Source organism: Anolis sagrei, chromosome 1 (genome assembly GCF_037176765.1).
Source record: "Anolis sagrei isolate rAnoSag1 chromosome 1, rAnoSag1.mat, whole genome shotgun sequence".
In the NCBI taxonomy this organism is placed as follows: domain Eukaryota; kingdom Metazoa; phylum Chordata; class Lepidosauria; order Squamata; family Dactyloidae; genus Anolis; species Anolis sagrei.
The window spans coordinates 85,333,653-85,358,661 of NC_090021.1; the positions used below are offsets into that span (position 1 = coordinate 85,333,653).

Below are 25,009 nucleotides of genomic sequence, written 5' to 3' on the forward strand. Positions count from 1 at the left end.
GGGTCAGCGTGAAGGAAAGTAAGTTTCAGTAAAGTTTCCATCTTAGCTGTTTGCGTGCATAGAGAACCAATTAGAATATAACGAGCTAAGAATAAGCCAGTAAAAAAAAGACAAAGTGTGAAACCAATCAAAAGTGTGTTGTTTGATCCAGTGTAAAAATATAAAAGACCGTGGCCCCATTTTTGAGTGTGGCAGTTCTTTAATGCTTCAAGCTAGCTGGAGCGGGAGGAAAATTCTGAGAGTGCCTTGGACCGCAAGAAGATCCAACCAGTCCATACTTTAGGAAATAACACCCGACTGTTCGTTGGAGGGAAGGATATTAAAAGCAAAGATGAAGTACCTTGGCCATAATGAGAAGACAGGAAAGCTTGGAGAAGACAGTGATGCTGGGGAAAATGGAAGGAAAAAGAAGAGAGGCCGACCAAGGACAAGATGGATGGATGGTATCCATGAAGTGACTGGCTTGACTCTGAAGCTGGGGGTGGTGATGGCCAACAGGGAGCTCTGACGTGGGCTGGTCCATGAGGTCACAAAGAGTTGGAAGCAACTGAATGAATAAACAACAAAAGCTGTTGCAATTTGCTTCGCCAGCAAATAGAGCCTTCTTCACTTGACTCAACTCGTCTGTACATCCATCCCTGCGCTGCTCCCTTGAGAGCAGAAGTGAAGGGAACCTCTGAGAGCATGCAGAGTGCCTCCTTCACTCCAATCTGGCAACCACAGATATAATGTCACAAGGTTCATGGAAGGCAGCACAGACAAAAAGAGAGAAAGAAATTGAAGGAACAGGAGACCTTTAGATGCTGCAGATGGTAGAACTCAATACAGATGTATCAGGATATAAGTAAAGAAACTAGACAGGTGAGATGGAGTTTTCATGTATACAACTGAAGCATTAAAAAAAACCCACCTAAACATATGAATGCATAAATTTCTTTATTGAAAATGTTGCAATAGCACTGCATTACATATATTAAATATCCATAGTTTTTGAAGGGTCACAGAAATTTGATAGGACAACACTGTTTTAGACACAGGACACAAATGTTGCAAATATGCTCTGACAAATATAATAGGATGGAATCATATGTCAACTATCAAAAACCTTCTGCTTGGGACTCACATGTGTCCCCACCACCCATAAAACGATCTTTCAGAGATTCTTGGAGTGTCTTCCAAATGCAATTATAACAGCAGATCATTGTTATAAGGAAAGTTTGTCATGAGCAGCACTGCTGATCGTATTATATAGTGAAAAGCGGAGTGAAAAGCTTAGGTGTTGGGTCCTAGTTCTGTTTTACCCTTTAGACATTTGTCTATAAGTCACATAGTAATAATTTGTCTTTATACCCTGGCATACACAAGTTCATTATGACCTAAATATTCTAAAGGCACCAGATCCAGTCCGATCTTGAAAGCTAAGTACAGTCAGCCCTGGTTAGTACTTGGATGGGAGACCACCAACAAGTATCAGGTGCTGTGGGCTCTTAGTTCAAAGGGAGGAACCAGGAAAACCACCTCGGAGCATTCTTTGTCTAAGAAAGTCCTATAAAATTCATGGGATCACCATAAGTCAACAGGCGACTTGAAGGCACATGCATACACACAGAGGCTCTTCTGTAGAAAAATTATGTATGTTCCTTCTCTGTGTAACACTATGTGAGAATAATAGAAAAAATTCCTTGTTATTGTTATATTCATGCTTGTAGCAGATGCCGGCATGTCTCCAATAGGATCATTGGACTCCAAAACAAATGTATGTGTGTTTGCTCCATGGGGTTATATGTACCAAAGTTTGTCAACAACTTTAGTATCACCATATCCCCACTGAACAGAATACGTAACTTGGAACTGGAACTGGTATGTAGCCAAATAGGGTGTATATTTGTCACACACATGTACATACATGCACCCCATTATCCATGCCTATGGCACAAAAGTATAAAGGAAGCCTATGCAACTGTATGTACATAGACCTCTCCTACAGAAATACAGATGGTCTCTGTAGAGGCTAGGTAGATTATGCTAAACACATCACATATTCAAGGACGGGTAATATGAACACATGTATTCAGTTGCTAACTTATTGTCAAAGGGGAGCTACTAAGTCTCCTTTTGTTTATATATATAACAATATATATATATATCTCCCAACCTGGGTGCAGCTGATAAAGCAGCATCACACAGAGAAGGAAAGAGCTGAAACATCATTTGTTAGTAGGTCAAATCATTCTTCTGGTTTGAGTCAAGCTGGTTCTGGGTATTTCCATGTCAATTGGAAAATAAACTCATCATGAATGGGACACATGACCAGAAAGAACCATGTTATTATGTCATACTGTAGTCTAGATTAGGATAGACGCCTGGTAGAAGTGCCTGGTAAATGCAGGGATGTAGTTGTTTGTTTTTGGACTATCACTCTCACATAATCTCATATCATTGACTAAACTGGCTACAAAATCATAAGACATCTGGCTGGTCACCCTATGTACTAAAGAGTGACATATACAGATTGACTGATACTTTTTAAGAAATATAGACACATATTTAAAAAAAATCAATTTACTCTCAATTTGTTTTGCTTAAACAATTGCCAAGGATCAAAATGCTATGACAATATTATCAGGTCTTGGAAACAGATTATATTACCTTTACCCCTCTTTTTCTAACCAATCTATTTTTATGAAAGAAAAATACTCTAAAACCATTTTTCCCAATTCATATACAACATTTAACATTTTTAATGTATCAAATTGAAGTTGAACCCTGGATTCTTGTGTACTGCATCTTTGAATGAAATAAACACTCGGCTGTATGAACATATCCTTTAAAATGTTTCTTTTCCTTATCAGAAATAAAAGTAATCTATTTTACAAAATAAGCAGAAATCAGGCAATGGTTTAAGATCATATTCAAGAATAAGACTATTCCCTCCCATTTGGAAGGGATAAATCTAATCGGCACAACAAGGAGTTTCAAGTAATTTGTAGAAAGCAATTAAAATTAAGTTTTCTAACCTACAAGAGTATGGCCTTTTCTGAAATTCCTTCTTATCTTGTTCATCTGTTGTTGTTTTTGATAATGTCAGAAATGACTTGAAAATTGCAACTCACTTCTGGTGTGAGAGAATTGGCCATCTGCAGAGATGGTGCTCAGGGGACGCCCAGATGTATTACCATCCTGTGAGAGGCATCTCTCATGTCCTCGCATGGGAAGCTGGAGCTGACAGACAGGAGTTCACCCCATCTCGCGGATTTGAACCACCAACCTTCAGGTCAGCAGTTCAGTTGGCACAAGGGTTTAACCCATTGATCCACGGCTCCTGTGTTTACCTGGGGTTTTTTTTTTGTCCAATTAAAAACTGGATCTCTCTTCTAACATTTCCACATAACCAACAAGATATGTTTGATAATGGGAGCTGTCAATACGCCTATCTCAAACCATGTGTTCAGTCATAACCTAAGATCCCAAAAATAATTACAAAAAGCAACAAAGATGTCTCTTTTACAAAATTAAAAAACAAAAACAATATTTTTAAAAACCTAAGAAATCAAAACTATTTGCCACTGTGTTGACATCTGCTTCAAAATCGATATAGCTTTCTTGCAAATGCTGACATTTGAAATATTAAAAAGAAATACATGCCTAATACATTTTAGGAAAAAAGTACTATACAAGCAATAAATATATTCCTTTAAAAAAATGCTCCCTTTAAGTGCTGTAAATGACCATTACTTTGTGCTGCAAGATTTGGTAACACAATCTTTCCCTCTTTTTGGTTTCCACTCTCACGGAATAAAAATACACATGGAATGTACTACACACCTCTATGATTTTTCCACAGAATTCTTTCACAGTTACAGAAAATAATAAGACAGCTTTTAACAAACCTGTATGTTACAAATGCCTTCCACAAACACCTTCCTACCATGGTGTAAGAACACTAGCTGAGCAGGAAAAAGACATGAGTTATGTCCCATTTTTGCCTTAATCTTCTTGGATTATTAGTCTGCCTGAGTCCAGGGGTCGAAAAGCTTGTTCTGTCGTGAGGCAGCCTACATTCCAATTTTCAACATCTACTGAGAGCTCAGTAAATTCAAGTTCGACTTTTTAAGGCAGGAACTTCATCACTCAAATGTCCAGACTTCTACATCCTGGATGACAAAGTCTTCTTTTTTGGACAAAATGTCATTATTGAATGTGCTGCAACAGTTGCTCCGACCATGGTATAAATCAGCATCTAACCATAAGCCAAACCTACCACTGAAAAGAGAAGGAAATCATTTGAAATATTTTCAGTTTTTAAAAAATTGCACAGTCTAGTAAGAATAATGCATTTTTATACTTGGTTTTCAACTACAAATATATTTTCCCTCCACTGATATAAGGAAATTTTATGAACTTTTGCAGGACTGCGAAGTTTGTTTTCAAAAGGTAGCATTTTTTTTTAAAATGAATTATAGGTGGCAGTACACTGTTGGCTAGGTAAAGGTAAAGATTTCCCCTGACATTAAGTCTAATTGTGTCCAACTTGGGCGATTGGTGCTCATCTTCATTTGTAAGCCAAAGGAGCCAGCATTGTCCGTAGATGCATCCAAGGTCATGTGGCCAACATGACTACACAGAGCACTGTTACCTTCCAGCAGAAATTGTACCTATTGGTCTACTCACATTTGTATATTTTCGAACTGCTAGGTTGGCAGAAGCTGGGGCCAACAGCGCAAGCTCACCCCGCTCCACGGATTCAAACCCCCAACCTTTCAGTCAGCAAGTTCAGCAGCTCAGCAGTTTAATCTGCTGTGCCATCAGGGCCACAAAATGCAATAAATAAAGAAGATTCTCCCTCATCCAACAGGGAAGCTAAATACCTGTTGCCTCAATAATATTTTATTTAAAATGTATGAACATCAAAACAGAGAAAATAGGAAGCATGCCTCACTACCTGTGTCACCAGGAGATCCCTAACACTGTTGGCTAGGAGTAGAATATTATCTACACAAAGCTATCAAAACGTATCAAATCACTTTGCTATAGGACTTGGAAAATGGCATTTTATAGAAAAAGAATGCATCTCCTAAGCACACTTTTTTTCGATACCTGTAAAAATGATGAATTTGGTACCTTTTGGAAATAAGCTCCACAATTATGCCTGCTAATTTTTAACCATAAACAGATGTTCACTGAAAACAGTTTAAACTGGGATGTGTAAACATTCAAACAATGACCTTTATATTCAGATATACAGAAGCACAACAGTAGGCTGTACAGATGGTTTTGATCGCAATCTAGTTAGGCAAATGCATTTCATTTTCTAAAAAGGTTTATTGACTTGTGTTGTCTAACTGATAGAGCTGTTTCTTTGTCCACAGTCCAAAGTACATGCACATGCAAAAACTACCCCATAAGCGGACAATATGGTTTGTTACTGCAGTAGTTCAAACCATTTGAAGAGACAAAGGTACTTTAATAATGAATTGTATTTTGCTTCGTTGATAATGGAAGATGCTGTACACATCATTTGCAATATTATAAATAGGTCAGGAAAAATGCATATGACTTACTCTCCGCCTCCAAGTTCTAATGATGTTACATCTCCATTGATAAAGTAAGTGTTTTCTCCGCTCCACTTAAAAACCTAAGTGAAGACAACATAAAACTTAAGTGAGCAGAACAAAGATACAATCACACTAGAATATGTTTGCAAATGTCATGTGACTGGTATTATTAACTAGTTAGAAAGAGACGGTGATGGAAATGAGCTGTTCATTCTCTGCCATTTATCTTTCCAAGCTACACTGGCAGTAGACAAGTACAGAATTGAACTGCATTATATCATTATGACTGTGTTCAGGGAACAAAAAAGATAAATGCAGAACAATAGGGAAGAATGTCTAATGTGATTTTAGGGGAAACCGTCATCAAGGAAATGTTTATTGTAAATGGTTCTTGCTTAAAATTGCTTGGGACAATTTCTAACTTCAGTTCACCAAAGCAGTACAAAGTAGAGACATTGTCCCAAGTGTTTTTAAAACAAAAATTATTAAACATTTCCTATAATGCAGATGTCATGTTTTATTCTTGGATTTTCTACAGCTGCTGTCAGTCCATTGTGTATACTGGGCTTATTTATACCTTTTCAATAGTAAAAAGATGAGTAATACCTGTTTTGTGAAAAGAAGGAGGGAGACAAAGGGGATCAGTAAGCCACTGTTTCAGTGGTACATGACAGAAATAATAATAATAATAATAATAATAATAATAATAATAATAATAAACTTTATTTGTATACAGCCCTATCTCCCCACAGGGACTTGAGGCAGTTTCAAACACGTAAGGCAAAACATTCAACTGCTGGAAAGAAACCATGCAGACAATTACATCAAACTAAACTCATTTGATAATATAACAAACCTAATTAAACTTAACAGACAAAGTAACAACAACTGAATATCCTAAAATACAAAAAATTCTGCTAAAACACATTAAAGATAAAAATATTAAAAACTCGTTTCATTGTAGCTCCATCAGTAGAGGTTCAATAAAACCAATGGCCAGAGTTACTAAATGGATGTGGGCCAATTATAAAAGGCCTGGGCACGAAATAATGCAAACAGCAAATCATTGGGCTGGGGAAGTGGATGAAGTGCAGGACAGAGTACTATCTGATTACCTAGGAACTGGGCCAAGGGACTAATCATTCTTGAAAACTTGCTGGAACATCCAGGTTTTCAAGTCCGTATGAAAGGAGTACAGTGTGGGGGCTTGCCTGATTTCCCTGGGAAGGGAGTTCCAAAGTCAGGGGGCCACCACTGAGAAGGCTCTCTCTCTTCGTGCCACCAATCACACTTGTGACGGTGGTGACTGCAAGAGGAGGGCCTCACCGACAGATCATCGAGCCTGCGCCGGTTCATAGGAGGAGATGCAATCCCAAAGATAGGCAGGGCCTGAACTGTTTAGGGCTTTGTAGGTCATAACCTGCACCTTAAATTGGGACCAGAAACTTATTGGCAGCCAGCGGAGCTGCTTTAATGGGTTTGTCATAAGTTCCCTATACTTAACTCCTGTTAGAAGCCTGGCAGCCGACCGATATGGCAAGAGAGGACAGGCATGTGATAGTGGCAGAAAAATCCCAAATGTAGTACTGGTTGTTCATAAACTGGAACAGAGGACAGTTTAGGAACAACCAGTACAGAAAACAGATTACTAATGGATGCTGGATATCCTCTGTTCTAAATAGCCCAGATAAGACATGGTAACATGCCTATAAAAATGTTGCTGCTTAACAGCATGTCAGCATGGTCTGTATCACAGGATTTTTGAAGATCCTGAGGATATGCATAGGGTGTTTGGAGAAATTATAGCCATTACATGTATGTGAATCCTTGCCTTTCCTATCTTGTCAAATTTATTTATTTACTTACTTACTTTATTTATGCTTCACCTTTCTCCCCATAGGGACTCAAGGCTAATCAAAGATGCCAAGAGGAGACTGGAAGAAGGGAAACTGGGATTATGCAATGCCTCTCTCCTATAAGGCATAGTCCCAGCCTGTTAAAGGAGGAACCAGTAGTTGTAAGGACCTTATTAAGATAGCCCTTCCTAGGTACTACTCTATGGGATAATTGCCTGCCTGGACTGTCAGGTGTCCTCCCAGTTGCAGACATTTCTGAATGGGAGTGATCATTGGGATAGAGACAGCCGTGGTTGAAACTAAACAGGGGTGTCCTCTTGGTTATGCTGGATCAATTAATGTCATTTGATACCATTGGCCCTGGTATCCTTCTGGGCCATCTCACTGGGATGGGGCTTTGACCCACTGTTCTACAACAATTCCTTTCCTTTCTGGAGCAGTGAACCCAGAAGGTGGTGCTGGAGGATTCCTATTCAACTCTTTAGCCGTTCACCTGTGGACGAAGCCAATGTGAGAGGCTTTCTAGGGTTTTGGACAACCATCTGCTAATGACACCTAGCTCACTCTCGCCTGTCCATCTCAATCCAAGGAAACTGTCTCAGTTCTAAACTAATGCTTGTCAGCAGCAATGAACTGGATGAGGCAGAAAATCTGGAAGCTTAATCCAGGCAAGACAGAGGGGGTTCTGATCAATTAAAGGCAAAAAAAACTGGAAGCTTAATCCAGGCAAGACAGAGGGGGTTCTGATCAATTAAAGGCAGATCGGGGAGTAAGGGTTCAACCTATGCTGGATGGCATCACACTGTCTCTGCATGCCCAGACTTGAAGCTTGGGTATACTCCTGGATTCAGTTCTGATTCTGGATGCTCGGGTTTCTGGAGTAGCCAAGAATGACTGGGTTCCTATAAAGCATTCTTATGTGTGGCTGTCTTTGAAGAGTGTTTGGAAACTTCTGCAGTCAAATTGCTAAAGGAGCCTGGAGACAGATAACTAATGGATGCTGGTTACAGGGAACACATAACTCCCTTATTGCAAGAGCTCCACTTGTCAGTCTGTTTTGAAACACAATGCAAAGAGCCAGTTTTGACTTATAAATCCCTGTTTGATAGGCTATGTCTTCCATTATGAGCCTGAGCTCTAAGATCTGCTGAGGAGGCCTTCTATCGTCCCACCACCTTCATAGAAATGGTTGGTGAGAACAAAGAAGGCTTTCTCTGAAGCTGGTTCCAGGTACTTGAGCTCCCTCCCTGGAGAAGGCAAGGTGGCTCCTTCTTTGTTGTGGTCCTTCTGGTGCCTGAGAGCTGATGATTAAGGAAGTGTCTTTATGGCGTTGAACCATTTTTAAGCTTTGCTTTAAAATAAGATTTTAAATGGTTTTAATTCTCTTGTTATTCTGTCCTGTCTTAACTTTGATTTTGTATGTTTTTAACTATGTTTATGGATTTTTGTTGTTGTTGTTTTCCTGTAAACTGCTTTGAGTCCCAATATGGGAGAAAAGCAGAATACAGATAAAGGATAGATGGATCAGTTCATATGCAAATTGTTGTTGTTTTAAATGTGAGGCCTAAATTCAATTTTTAACCTCAACAAAAGTAGACCCATAAAATGAATGGGAACTTATATAAATTCTATTTAGCTAATAGCCCTCCTTTAGTTGAGACCGATATATATATATAGTTCTAAACGATAGCTGCAATCTCAGTTGTGGATTGTATTTAAACAATAAATAGATTGTTTAAATAAGAGTTAAGACTATCCCCAGAGCAACATACCTTGAAAAGAGGATTGAATGTATACAGGAGAGTTTCTCCAGTGCCATAATAGTGATCACTCAATCTGAAAGGATGTGTTCCATAAGCCCCAAATATCTGCAATAAAAAGAAAATAGCTGTTAACAATATTTCCACATTTAAAGTTAGATTATCCTAACATTGAACACATAGGAATTATCATGGCCAGTGAACAAAACAGGAGCACCTCAAAACTACTGATATGCCATCCATTCTTGATTATTTATTTTGCCCATCTAAATGTCATTTATTTCTTCCAATCCTTAAAATAATTCCCAGTCAATATTGAGACTGCCTTTGGAACTCACTGTTGTTGTTGTTGGGTTTTTTTTTTTGGTTTTTTTTTTTGTCTTATAAAGAGGCTAGTGAGCTCCACGTTGCATAAAGAGAGATTTGAATGTTCAAAGAGCCCTAAGGGGGGCTATTATCAACAAAGAAAACTACATTATGCAACTTAAGTTTTTTTCTGAACCTATTCCCAGAAAGCTCAGGGACTATAAGGAAATAATTGTAAACAATTGAACATGATAGTCTGCCAATCTTTTCATACAATCTGTACATGACATGCCGACCATATGACATAGGAGTGAGACCCACACTCCTATGTTATCGATGAAGTAACCTGTTGTTTTCAAAGGCCCACACATAGATTTTTGTGCTTTTCTGACCGACCTAGCAATTGCTATTACAGGATAAGTATCCCTTATCTCTTTTGGGAAAAGTATCCATTATCTCTTTTGGGAAAGAGATATTTTCAAATGCTTGTATTTGGATACTATATACATACACAATGAACTAACTTGGAGATGGGAATTGAAGCTAAACACATAATTCATTTATGTTTCATATACACTTTAAATGCATAGCCCTAAGGTAGTTTTTTACACAATATTTGTAATCATCTGGTGTGTGTGTGGGGGGGGGGGGATAAAACAAAGTTGGTGTACTTGTATACAGAAGCATTAAGCAAATGTGTCACTATCTCAACCACTCATGTAAACTATTTAAGATTCTGGAGCATTTCACATCTGGGAAATCTTGAAAAGACATACTCAATCTGTACCGCAATACTGATTTTGTTTTAGAGAATATAGCTACCCCATGCTAATATTCTTTTTTCCCCCTTATATCTGTATATACCACAGGATGGAACATCATCAGAGTCATCAATAAAGTCCCTCTTGTGCTATGAAAACATAAAAGGGAACCTAAAGAACTTCTTTCACTGAAATATGTTATTTTTTTTTAATTGGAAAGAGCCTAATCTTGCTGTCTCCTGAAAACAGGAAAGCATTATCATCTCATCGGTTATAAGCCTCATCCACACACACAACCACAATTTGTGGCTGACCTGATTATCCATATCCTTGACAACAAGAAGCACTGGACTGTCGAGAGATGCTGACTTTCGATACAGAGTTTTCAAGCTGGTCCCATGTTCTTGTGTGCTGTAGACAAGTCTCCAGGGATATCCTTGAACTCTTGCTGGTAGGCACCGGGCAAGCTAGTAGGTAAATGAAATCAGTGAAGTTTAAAATATAATACTGGTATCAGATGTGTCCCTTCTCTCCTGTAGAAATCTGAACAGTCCTGCCTTTAATCAATATTATATTCTTGTACAATAAAGGAACAGTCTTATGTTCAGAATATGTACCATCTGGTTTATTTAAGTGTGTGATCCTGTGAAAGCAAACATTAAAATGGGGTTCACTAGTTCCTCCTTACCTTCAAATGCCATTGATTCCATCTGGGTTAGCTGAGAGACTCTCCTGCCATTTCCTAAACTATTTCCACTAAAGGTAAAAGAGTGAAGCAAAGGAACTCCTGGTCACTGCAGTAAAGTGGTTTTTGAGGAGCAATACTCGGTCCAAGATCACCCCAGGCTATAGGCCTGATATTTCAGAGGGAGAACAACCCCTTCCAGAACAGGTTGCAATTCAAAACATTGGTTTAAGTATTGTTGAAGGCCTTCATGGCCAGAATCACTTGGTTGTTGTAGGATTTTCAGGCTATATGGCCATGTGCTAGAAGCATTCTCTCCTGATGTTTCACCTGCATCTATGGCAGGCATCCTCAGAGGTTGTGAGGTCAGACTTCACAACCTCTGAGGATGCCTGCCATAGATGCAGGTAAAACATCACGAGATAATGCTTCTAGAACATGGCCATTCAGCCTGAAAAACCTACAACAACCCATTGGTTTAAATAGCTGCTTTTCTTCTCTTCACAACTTTGCCATCTGCTTGCATTTTTAGAAAGACTGCTTTGGAACGCTTCATGGTATGAATCAATGTCTGCATAAATACCTGCTGGTCTGTGTCATTAAAAATATGGCAAAGGATGGTGTGGTTGTGACATTCTGTGAAGGTATCCTGATTTCCTATCTACCTTGACTTTGGTAGATGGAAAGGTGCATAGCAAAGTAAATGGAGCTGAGTTCACCTCCTGAAAACCCTCTCTCTGCTTTATCAGTCCCACTGATGGCAAATTGTCAAAATATGATTATGTAATTACACATTTAGATGAAATGTGAGAAGCTGTTCCTGAGCATCAAGATGTCTGAAGTTCATATACTATGCTGCTGAAGGGGTTTGGAGGAGGAGACATAAGAAACACTGGCAAATACATGACTTTTAACAAAAATAAAATAAAACTATGGATATTATACTACAAAACCTGAGTGTTCTGTTATCCTTGGAGCTGGATTAAAAAACACCACTGACGAGATCACCTTTCAAACCAACCAACAGTGCTACAGTGTTTGTGAGTCAGAACCTAAGCACTGAAATGAGAAAAATTCAATACGGACAAGTTGCCAACTGTACCTGCTCTACATGCATGTTTTCTAAGAGTGCACTCTGGTTTTTTAAAACAGGCAGTGCATCATCATCTTCGTCAACATCACCATCATCTTCTTCACAATAGCTGCAAACACTCTTTCGGCGCTTAGCCTCTTCCACAGTAATAATCTGCAAAGAAAAAGGACACACTAAGAGGTGGGCGGAAATAAAACATGTTCTGCCAACATGACAGAAGTAAGCCTAAGCACAATGCTCCATGGCCATTTTTAAGCTGGTGGGTGTATTGTGAATGTTGGTGTGTATCAAAGACACCAATGCCGGTCATCAAGGAAACATACACAAAAGACTTAACCCTGCTCCATGAAATCAGGAATCCTTATTTGGGTATCTGATCTTGTGAAGCAATATAAGCCAGGCTATAAATTGCCCCTCTGTTATAAATATTGCCACAAAAAGGTACATTGATCAGAGGAAATAAGGCAAATAAAATTTACTACTGAAGCATATAGCAAAGCTAGAAATAATCAGAAAACAAGTCTTGAAACCTTCCAGACAAGACTAATGTTTAATACTCAGAGATCACTTAAATGTCTTAAACATGGTAGAACTTACAACATTGTTAAGAAAGCCAGTGACCCACAGGAATTGCTGTGTTTTAGAATTTTTAATTTTTAATTTTTAAAATTTTATTGACTGACATTGTCCATTGTTTGTATTCTGTCAAATAGTGTATGTTTTGATTATATCTAATTCTATTTTATGAGTGCTTTGTTAGCCACCCCGAGTCTTTTTGTGGAGATGGTGGCGGGGTACAAATAAAGTTATTATTATTTTACTGACACAAAAACACAGTATATACACTGGATTTTGTATCACAAAATCACAAGTCGAACACTTCCCAAGCATTTAGGACTATGTGATATATTTTTGAATGATGCACGCAGATCCAAGTAAGGGCCTTTTGCAGCTGACAGATCATGATTTTGTCAATGTTTATTGTTTCCAAATGGTGGATGAGATCTTTTGGCATGGCATTCAGTTGTGGTTGTATTATTATTATTATTATTATTATTATTATTAAATGCTTAACAAAGAGATGACATTATGACTGCTTCAGATTCTTATTTGTATGAAGAATGGCAGCACTATAAATTCAAAGAATTGTAATCATTTTTGCATATAGCTACACTAGACAAACAAACATCTATATAAATGATAATCATGGCTTCTAACCTGTATTATAGAGAGAGAATGAAAGTTGGAGTAGAAACTTTATCAAAATTATATTGATTTCATGAGTGCATCAAGCACATGCTTAGAATTTCTCACTGAAATCATGAGACTTAAAACTATTAGCCATGGGTGGACTTGCATTATTTATTTTTTAAAATATGGTTTTACAAATAAAAATGAAAAAATGCAAGAAAGACCCTCGATCAATCAACCATATATCTATATATCTGGATTCTCTGAAGGACACTGCAATGAAAGTAAAGGGGTAGGATACAGGGGATCTCTTTTTTAAAAAGTGATATCTCTCCCTCATGTAAACATACGCAAATGTTATCTGTCAATTGTCAATGTTTAACTGAGGATTTATTAGCATTCTGACTTAAATATGAAATGGTTATAATGTGAATTTGTTGGTCTGTGTTCAGTTGTCTGATTGTCTTTGTTGTTTGTGTAAAGGTACGTTGGGTTTTATCTTTTGTTTTATGTTATTTTGTATTTTTACACAGCATTGAATGTTTGCCTCTCTGTATGTTGTAAGCTACCCTGAGTCACCGCTGGGGAGATAGGACGGGATTGAAACAAAGTCTCATTCATTCATAAATCTACACTTCTTATTTGAGCCTATTTTGCCAAATCCATTCACACTAGAAGAATAATATGCATGAAGCTTCATTAATAGTCAAACTGTAGAAATATGCAAGAAGACCCTGTTGGCAAGTGTTTTTGGTAAGATTATGGGCACATTTTATTCCTTGCCATTTATCCACATTTGTATTTCATTTACATTCCAACCACAGGTCACTCACAGAATTAAATTAGTAGGTAATGCAAAACTTCCTGAAAATAAATGGAATACTTTATAGCAGAAGAGATATCTGTTACACGCAAACACACAAACAAGATTCTTAACTTTCCAAGAGAAAGGAAAGGGGACATAGAATAAAATATTTTAAGTATACCATATCTTTAAGATATTTCACTTCGGAAATCTGGGCATAGAATCATAGAATTACTGAGTTGTATGAGACCTTGTGGGCCATCCATTCCAACCCCCTGCCAAGAAGTGGGAAAATCACATTCAAAGCACCCCGACAGATGGACATCCAGTCTGTTTAAAAGTTTCCAAAGAGGATGTGTTTGTACCAGATGTAGCACATTTTATTTATTTATTTATTTATTAGATTTATATCTTCCTTTTCCAGTTTCAAAGATGAATTATCTTACAAAAATGATAAAATCAGCAGCAGAATTCCAAAACACAATTGCCAAAACAACAAGATAAAATAACAAAGTAAAGGAAGTATGGTGGCAACATACTTCCCAACGTGGAAAGAAAATTTAAACTAGAGACTATAGCAATCTGGTTTTTTCTGGACAATTCCCATCACCCCGCACAAGAAGCTAGCTTGGCTAAGGATGCTAGGAGTCATGTTAAGACCATTGGAGGACTGCAGTTACCCACTTTGATGTAGAGGGTGTTTTAACATGTCATTTACAGTCTAAATAAAGCATACATAAAGTTTCACATACAGCAAATTCTAGCCCTCCCAACTGAACTTGAAGATGCAATTTCCACAGCAAATGAAGGAGAGAATTAAAACTAAGTCCAAAGAAAGAAAAGAACACAAATAGCTTTTTCAATTATTTTAAACTATACTCCTATGCCACAGAATTACATAGGACTTGTCCCATTAGAGCAAACAGGGCTTGTGTCAGAGCTGATATCACACATAATAATCACACTAAACTGATTTATTAGGATTTTTAAGGAACAGGGTGGAAAGGTACAACTTCAGAAAGAATAAATTAGAACAAGAAAAATTTGATCGCACATGAGACTGTAAATAACATTGCCTCTGCTTTCTCCTGAAAAATTAGATACATATTATCTTATTTATAGATTATATTTACAATATGATCTTCACTGATGGACAAATTTGTCAACGTTATCTATTCCAGTAAAGCCCACATTTTAAAACCTGTGTTAGATTTGGCATATCCTTCATGTATCTTGAATCAATCTAACCTGTTCCAAATCAGCATCTGACGAATAAAAGAACTGAAAAGGAGTCAGTACCTGCACAAAAGGTTCCTGGTCAGGTCTGGTGCTGTATATTATTTGGAAATTCAGGGGCATCTGCTTTACTCTCATTGTTAGGGTTTTGCTTTCCCCAGCTCCACGTTTTCTCTTGCCTTGGCTGCCTGTTCAGGCTCCTCTCCACCAATGAAGCTGCTGCACTCTCTCTGCTCTCTCACACACCAGGAAAGTGTGGCTGGCTTCTATACTTCCTTGTAATGTTCACTTTCGTTTTCTCCCGTATATGAAACAGAGGACCCTGACAACCAGCTCAACACAAAGGAAGAACTGCCTTGGAAACTTGGATACAAAAAGGCTCCCCACAGTGAATAATCTGTACATTAGTAGTCCTTGTGCCCCAAAGCACTTGTTTTTGGTGAATATCTGGGATAAAGAAAGTAAAGTGTCCCTATTTCATATGCAGAACATGCATCTCAGGGAGTCTGCCTCTCATCCCTTAGGACTTGCCTAAACACTTTTTCTCCCTGTAACCAAAAGCACTTGTTTAAAGTTAATTTTGGGGTGATACAGAAATTAAAGAGTCCCCGTGTCATATGGTGAATATATACACAAAGGAGAGGAGACTGGCTAACCTTTGTTCCAGAAGATTGAGAGGCATCCCAGGGATTCTACCTTTCATCCTTTAGGACTGGCCTATATGCTCACTTTCTCTCCACAACTGGATAGATCAAAAGCTCCTCATTAGCATTTCTAAAGGGAGATCACATCCACAATAGCTGCAACATGCTTCCCTTATCTCAGTAATCTTACTATGAACACCTTTACAGTAGCAGCCAATAATACCTGCACATTCAAGCAATACTTCAAAACGTGTTGTCAAAGACTTTTTACAGCAACCCACTACTTCACAACCTCCTTGTCCAGAAGACACATCATTTTCCAGTATAAGCCTAGCAGCACGTGAACTATTTTCAGAAGTGTACTCCCCCATATTACTCTACTGCAAACAAACAAACAAAATATTGTGGTGTCTTAAAGAACTGCATTAACTCTCCTGTGTAGATGCTCCTCTAGATGATTATTCAGACAACTACATGACAGTGATTCTTTATTCTGTACTTGAGACCTGTACTTACTTTACTTACTTACTTAGGCGATCCCTCGTTGGACGAGTAAGATGGTCTTCCATTATGGATTTCCTTGTGGGTCCGTATGTGGCTGCGGAGCCCTATTCTTGCTCTGCATCTTCTTCCGCAGTGAGGGCATTGGTTTCCAGGTGGAAGGTGGTCCTGGTCGGGGTTGGCTTGACGCGCCTTCCTCCTGGCACGTTTCACTCTTTCACCCTCCACTCGTGCCTCCTCAAATTCTGCAGCACTGCTGGTCACAGCTGACCTCCAGCTGGAGCGCTCAAGGGCCAGGGCTTCCCAGTTCTCAGTGTCTATACCAGAGTTTTTAAGGTTGGCTTTGAGCCCATCTTTAAATCTCTTTTCCTGTCCACCAACGTTCCGTTTTCCGTTCTTAAGTTCGGAGTAGAGCAACTGCTTTGGGAGACGGTGGTCAGGCATCCGGACAACGTGGCCGGCCCAGCGGAGTTGATGTTGGAGGACCATCGCTTCAATGCTGGTGGTCTTTGCTTCTTCCAGCACACTGACGTTTGTCCGCTTGTCTTCCCAGGAGATTTGCAGGATTTTCCGGAGGCAGCGCTGATGGAAACGTTCCAGGAGCTGCATGTGACGTCTGTAGACAGTCCACGTCTCACAGGCATATAGCAGGGTTGGGAGGACAATAGCTTTATAAACAAGCACCTTGGTATCCCTATGGATGTCCCTGTCCTCAAACACTCTCTGCTTCATTCTGGAAAATGCTGCACTTGCAGAGCTCAGGCGGTGTTGTATTTCGGCGTTGATGTTGACTTTGGTGGAGAGGTGGCTGCCAAGGTAGCGGAAATGATCAACATTTTCTAATGTTACACCATTAAGCTGTATCACTGGCATTGGAGAGGGATTGGCTGGTGACTTCCATATCTTTGGGACCAGTACCTCCAGTTTCACCTACCTGTATCCAACAAAATATGTCCTCTATTTTCTAGGTCTTCCAGGCAATTCTATGATACAATTTCACTGGAAATTACTTACTGGCAGCACATGGGGTGCAGGCCCAAAATTAATAAGAACATCAGCCCTAACCTTGTCTTACTCAACTGCCAAGTATGCCTACCCTGTGTGGCATAAGGCTGTCCATGTAAAGCAGGTGAACACAGCTTTGAATGGAACATGCAGAACAATCACAGGATGTCTTAAACCTACACCCGTTGAAACTCTACAAGCTAGCTGGCACTGCCCCCCCCCCCCCCCGATGTGTGACGGGAAGTTGCTGCTAAATGTGAGAGAAATAAGGTTGAATACTGTGAAAGCCATCCACTACATGGCTACCAGCCTCCTCCCAGTAGATTCAAATCAAGGAAAAGTTTTATGAGAACTACCACTCCTCTTGGTGTCCCCCAAGCAACAGCAAGGGTATCCCTCTGGGCAGCTAAACAAGGAAATCCCAACTGGATGGCCCCCCACGAGGGTCTTCCTCCAGGGGCAAACCAAGAATGGGCAACTTGGAAGTCCCTGAACAGACTCAGAAGTGGAGTGGGCAGATCAAAAGACAACATGGCAAAATGTCCCTACCTAAAAATCCCACACCTTGTGTGACTGTGGAGCAGAACAGACAACTGCATATGTACGCTTGTCCACTCATGCCCTGCCTCATGTACAGAGGAAGAATTGTTGGAGGTTACAGACAATGCCATTGCTGTTGACCGTTTTTGGTCAAAAGATATTTAGCTGTGTGTGCTCTTTCTATTTTATACTAATTTATGCAATGCTTTTGATACGAAATTAATTAATAAACTGGAAATTACCATCACTGACTTGAAGGACCTAGCAAATTTCTACAGAAGATACCACTATAAACTTTTCTTAGGTCCTCCAGGGTAACTTCTGGTGGAAACTGTTCATTTCAATGGGGTTTGCTATTATCCATACTTTCCTATTTCTGCAGTAAATTCAGAAATGTCTCCCTGCAGAAATGTCTCCCTGCAGAAATGTCTCCCTGCTCCATTATAAGGAGTCTTTCATCCATCAATTGATCCATTCATCACTGTCAAGAGTACAATCAAGAGTACAATCAGAGGGAAGTGAAAAACAAAAACCCACAAGCTATACTAACGGCCCTATATATAATCTGAAAACAACATGAAGCCACCACATTTCCTGCACTCACCACCACAAGGATTTTTTAAAATTCTGTTAAAGGAACATTGGTTCCAATGGCTAGCACCAAAGCTTTGTACCTTTAGGATTAGCTTTAAAAAAGCATTGCCAAAATATAGAGACTGTAGATTTTAGTTGTCAATCTGGCTATCCATGCCATATTAGAAATAACAATTCACAATATACTGTAATAACACAAGATTTTCTTGTATTGGAGAGCAAATTAATGCATTTTTACAAAAACAAAGAAACCTGCTTTACAGTGAGTTGGCCAAATTTTACCTAAGTGTTCCGAGTCAGCTCTAGAGATAAGAGAAACTGAGTCATAGGCCTCGTGCATGCAAAACACATCTTCTGGCACTCAGCTATGCTTCATTTCCATTTGTTCACCGGTATTTATTTATCGTATCAGGAGCGAACCAAGGGTACAGTTGTAATGTATTTAAGAAAACACAACATTTAAAACTTGACATTATATTAAATGTCCTTTGACTAGTAGCTGGTTCTGTATAAACTATTCTAAATGGCTGTCCCTTTGACAGAAGCATTAAGATTCTTAGGAAGGGCGAATTCAACTTGGGACCTTCTGCATGAAAAGCATAAACTCTTCTATCAAGCTACAGACTTTCCAGAAATCCCTATCTATCTATCTATGTCTATGTCTATGTATATAATAAAAGTCAAAACTTGTATGTGGCGGACAAAAGTGTGGCGGTGCGACGGGAGGAGTATGTGCCAGCGTTTTGATTGGCCAGCCTGAAAGTTCCAACATTCGGATTGGCTGCCGCAGTGGTGCTATTTGCATATGGTCTCTGATTGGCCAGCTTCAATAGGAGCCCCTGGTGGTGAAAAGAGTTCATGGAAGAAACGGGGACATGAGAAGGAAATTTGCATATGGTCTCTGATAGGCCAGCATCAATTCCAAGATTCCGAGATGAGAGGAAAGGAAAGAGAGGAAAGGAAAGGCCAGGGGCTGAGTCAGAACATTACCATTACACTTGGCACACAGAGCCCCCATGACCCACTCTACATCCTACTGCAGTTTGGAGGAGGATGAACCATGGATGATGGGACTTGCGGTACCATCACTCACATTCTGAGACCACTGTTAACCTCATCCAATGACTGATCAGGACCAAACTTGCCACATAGACCTCTCATGCCCCACTTTACATCCTGGTGTGGTTTGGTCGGGGATGGACCTTGGATTATGGGACTTGCAGTACCTTTGCTCAATTCTTGAGACCACTGCAACCCTCATGCAATTACCGATAAAGACCAAACTTTGCACACTGAGTCTCCATGACAAACTCTACATCCTGGTGCGGTTTGGGGGAGGATGCACCATGGACGATGGGACTTGCAATACCTGCACTCCCTTCCTGAGACCATTACAACTGCCAACAGTGATGGATCAGGATCACAATTCGCACAGAGAGCCCACATGACCCACTCTACATCCTGGTGCAGTTTGGAAAAATATGGAAATGGATGATGGGACTTGAAGTCACTTCACTCACTTCCTGAGACCACTGAGACCCTCGCCAATGATGGATCAAGACCAAACTTGGCACACAGAGTCCCCATGACCCACTCTACATCCTGGTGCACGTTTGAGGAGGACAGTCCATGGATGATGGGACTTCAAGTACCTCCACTCCCTTCCCAAGACTGCTGCAACCCTCATCTAATGTTCAATCAAGACCAAACTTGGCACACAGAACACCCATGACCCACTCTACATCCTGATACTGTTTGGAGGAGGGTTGACCATGGATGATAGGACTTGCAGTACCTTTACTCACTTACTGAAACCACTGTGACCCTAATCCAATGACCAATAAAGACCAAACTTAGCACACAGAGCCCCCATGACCCACTCTGCATCCTGCTGCAGTTTGAAGGAGGATGGACTTTGGATGATGGGACTTGCAGTACCTTCACTCACTTACTGAAACCACTGCCACCCTCACCCAATGACTGATAAAGACCAAAGTTGGCACACAGAGCCCCCATGACCCACTCTATATCCTGCTGCTGTTTGGAGGAGGGTGGACCATGGATGATGGGACTTCAAGTACCTTCACTCACTTCCTGAAAACAATGCAACCGTCATCCAATGACCAATAAAGACCAAACTTGGCATACAGGACCGCCATTACCCACTTTCTCTAATAACCCGGGCAGCGCCGGGTCCCCAAGCTAGTATATAATAAAGGTGAAAGTTTGTATGCGGCGGACAAAAGTGTGGCGGTGCGACGGGAAGAGTATGTGCCAGCGTTTTGATTGGCCAGCCTGAAAGTTCCAACATTCTGATTGGCTGCCCCAATGGTGCTATTTGCATATGGTCTCTGATTGGCCAGCTTCAATAGGAGCCCCTGGTGGAGAAAAGAGTTCATGGCAGAAACAGGGACATTTGCATATGGTCTCTGATTGGCCAGCCTCAATTCCAAGATTCCGAGATGACAAACAGAGGAAAGGAAAAGGCCAGAGGGGGCTGAGTCAGACAATTACCAATACAGACCAGACTTGGCATACAGAGCCCCCATGACCCACTCTACATCCTACTGCAGTTTGGAGGAGGATGAACCATGGATGATGGGACTTGCAGTACCATCACTCACATTCTGAGACCGCTGTTAACCTCATCCAATGACTGATCAGGACCAAAGTTGGCACATAGACCTCTCATGACCCACTTTACGTCCTGGTGTGGTTTGGCCGAGGATGGACAATGGATTATGGGACTTGCAGTACCTTTGCTCAATTCTTGAGACCACTGCAACCCTCATCCAATTACCGATAAAGACCAAACTTGGCATACTGAGTCTCCATGACGCACTCTACATCCTGGTGCGGTTTGGAGGAGGATGCACCATGGATGATGGGACTTGCAATACCTGCACTCCCTTCCTAAGACCAATACAACTGCCAACAATGATGGATCAGGACCACAATTTACACAGAGAGCCCGCATGACCCACTCTACATCCTGGAGGTACTTCAAGTACCTCCACTCCCTTCCCAAGATTGCTGCAACCCTCATCTAATGACCGATCAAGACCAAACTTGGCACACACAGCCCCCATGACCCACCCTACATCCCGGTGCTGTTTGAAGGATGGACGATGGATGATGGGACTTGCAGTACGTTCACTCACTTCCTGAAACCATAGCGACACTCATTCAAAAACCAATAAAGACAAAACTTGGAACATAGAGCCCCCATGGCCAACTCAACATTCTGGTGAGGTTTGGGGAGTACAGACTATGGATGATGGGACTTCAAGGACCTCCACTCACTTCCCAAGACCTCTGCAACACTCATCTAATGACCGATCAAGTCCAAACTTGGCACACAAAACCCCCATGACCAACTCTCCATCCTGGATGTTGTGGTTCAGCACCAACTTGATGGGAATGGGAGTGAGGAGAGTGCAGATGGGATTGAGAATAGTGCAGATGTGGGCTCTCAGCTTTCTTCCCATGAATTTAGAGACAGGCAATTTAGAGACAGGTCTGTGTCTTCAATGTCTTCACAAGATCGGAATGTGGGTGATAAGACAGTTGCTGGGAAGCAAGGTCAGACGGTCGGTGGGATGCAAGGCCGCGCAGGACAGGTGGTGCGAAGGAGTGCGCGGCTGGCAGAGAAGTGTTGACCTCATCTGTGGGAAAACTGCTCGTTAAGGCTTGTTTGATGTTTGCTGTTTTGCTGTGAAACGTATAAGTAATCTGCCTGGACAGTGATCCTGTGTCAGTTTCAACGTTGCGATATGGCTTGCAGTAGCCCAGTTCGGGGCTAGGGATTTAGCAATGGCCTGCTTCATGTAACCTTTAGCTGCTTCCTGGTTTGGGCTTCTTGTTTTGCTTCATGTCTTCTGCTTAAACTTCAAAGGATTATATTGGACTTTTTACCTTGTAACCACTGACTTTTTTACTGCTTTTACTCTGATTGTTTCAATAAACTTCCTACCTCTCAAGATTGGCTGGTTTTGTCAGAGAAAGCAAGGTGAATCTATTCTGAGGCACAACACTGGAGCAGTTTGGAGGGGGATGGACCACAGATAATGGGACTCACAGTAACTTCACTAACTTCCTGAGACAAGTGCGAGTCATATAAATAACTGATAAACGCCAACCTTGATACACAATTCCTTTCTCAAATAACCCGGGCAGCGCCGGGTCCCCAAGCTAGTAATAATAATAATATAATGTGAGGGGAGAGACTGCTCTCTCTTCCTATAGTTGTAGATGCCAAAGACATCTGCAATAACATACTCAATCTATGTATATAATAAAAGTCAAAACTTGTATGTGGCGGACAAAAGTGTGGCGGTGCGACGGGAGGAGTATGTGCCAGCGTTTTGATTGGCCAGCCTGAAAGTTCCAACATTCGGATTGGCTGCCGCAGTGGTGCTATTTGCATATGGTCTCTGATTGGCCAGCTTCAATAGGAGCCCCTGGTGGAGAAAAGAGTTCATGGAAGAAACGGGGACATGAGAAGGAAATTTGCATATGGTCTCTGATAGGCCAGCATCAATTCCAAGATTCCGAGATGACAAAGAGAGGAAAGGAAAGGCCAGGGGCTGAATCAGAACATTACCATTACAGACCACACTTGGCACACAGAGCCCCCATGACCCACTCTACATCCTACTGCAGTTTGGAGGAGGATGAACCATGGATGATGGGACTTGCGGTACCTTTGCTCAATTCTTGAGACCACTGCAACCCTCATGCAATTACCGATAAAGACCAAACTTTGCACACTGAGTCTCCATGACACACTCTACATCCTGGTGCGGTTTGGGGGAGGATGCACCATGGACGATGGGACTTGCAATACCTGCACTCCCTTCCTGAGACCATTACAACTGCCAACAGTGATGGATCAGGATCACAATTCGCACAGAGAGCCCACATGACCCACTCTACATCCTGGTGCAGTTTGGAAAAATATGGAAATGGATGATGGGACTTGAAGTCACTTCACTCACTTCCTGAGACCACTGAGACCCTCGCCAATGACGGATCAAGACCAAACTTGGCACACAGAGTCCCCATGACCCACTCTACATCCTGGTGCACGTTTGAGGAGGACAGACCATGGATGATGGGACTTCAAGTACCTCCACTCCCTTCCCAAGACTGCTGCAACCCTTATGTAATGTCCAATCAAGACCAAACGTGGCACACAGAACACCCATGACCCACTCTACATCCTGATACTGTTTGGAGGAGGGTTGACCATGGATGACAGGACTTGCAGTACCTTTACTCACTTACTGAAACCACTGCGACCCTAATCCAATGACCGATAAAGACCAAACTTAGCACACAGAGCCCCCATGACCCACTCTGCATCCTGCTGCAGTTTGAAGGAGGATGGACTTTGGATGATGGGACTTGCAGTACCTTCACTCACTTAATGAAACCACTGCCACCCTCACCCAATGACTGATAAAGACCAAAGTTGGCACACAGAGCCCCCATGACCCACTCTATATCCTGCTGCTGTTTGGAGGAGGGTGGACCATGGATGATGGGACTTCAAGTACCTTCATTCACTTCCTGAAAACAATGCAACCGTCATCCAATGACCAATAAAGACCAAACTTGGCATACAGAACTGCCATTACCCACTTTCTCTAATAACCCGGGCAGCGCCGGGTCCCCAAGCTAGTTACTGATAAAGAAAAAAAAAGAATAAATATGCTGGTACCCAGCAGCAACTCTGCAGATTCACAACAACACAAATCTAAAACAAAGATGTTTGAATGAATTTTAGTCATTTTATTTTCTCTCTGAATGTCATATCTAAATATGCCACTTACCCTCGTCTGATTTAGCAATAATAAAACCTTTCCCATTTTGTATGCCTTAAGACTCGTTACTTAAAATGGTGGTCCATGAACCAGTGCACATCTATCAGCCATCAACTGCTAGTCAGTGGGGAATACAATAAAATCCAAAATCCAACCACAGTGCAGAAAATGAATCATGCAAGGCTTCTTCATCAGGAAAAGATGTTAAAATCACACAGTATAAGAGAAAGAAAGTAAAGATACATGGTGTTTTTTCTGCATTTTGGTTGGAGTAATACCATTATTTTGTGGGTTTTGTATTTTGTTGTATTTTGCTGTATTGTCAACCGGTTACCCTGAATATGTTCGTGAGCACTGGACGGTTTCCAGGAAAGAAGCAATTACTGTCATTAGGCACAAATATGGTCTTGGTCTTGGGCACCTTAGATAAGGACTGTTTTAGTTGCTGTTGTGCAACTTCAAGTCATTTCTAACTTATGGCAACCCTAAGGCAACCCTATCATTGGAATTTACCTTTGCTTTCCTCTGAGGCTGAAAGTGTGTGGTGTGTCCAAGGTCACACAGTGGGTTTCCATGACTGAGCAGAGATTCACATTCTGGTCTCCAGAGTCATAGTCCAACACTCAAACCACTACACCATGCTAGCCCACAA

At 40.8% G+C, this 25,009-nt stretch overlaps 1 protein-coding gene across 9 annotated transcripts in view; it reads right to left on the minus strand.

The window, feature by feature from the left end:
* Window positions 1-919: 919 nt before the first annotated feature.
* Window positions 920-25,009, minus strand: part of NCOA7 (nuclear receptor coactivator 7) — a 109,894-nt gene continuing 85,804 nt past the window's right edge. For all 9 annotated transcript variants that reach the window (XM_060753292.2, XM_060753289.2, XM_060753291.2 and 6 more), the window contains 5 exons: window positions 12,026-12,169; window positions 10,553-10,705; window positions 9,184-9,279; window positions 5,562-5,635; window positions 920-4,263 (listed from right to left, as the gene is read on the minus strand). In XM_060753292.2, the coding sequence (XP_060609275.2) occupies window positions 4,128-4,263; window positions 5,562-5,635; window positions 9,184-9,279; window positions 10,553-10,705; window positions 12,026-12,169 (603 nt within the window). In that variant the 3' untranslated portion in view covers window positions 920-4,127. The remainder of the gene's footprint in view (window positions 4,264-5,561; window positions 5,636-9,183; window positions 9,280-10,552; window positions 10,706-12,025; window positions 12,170-25,009) is intronic.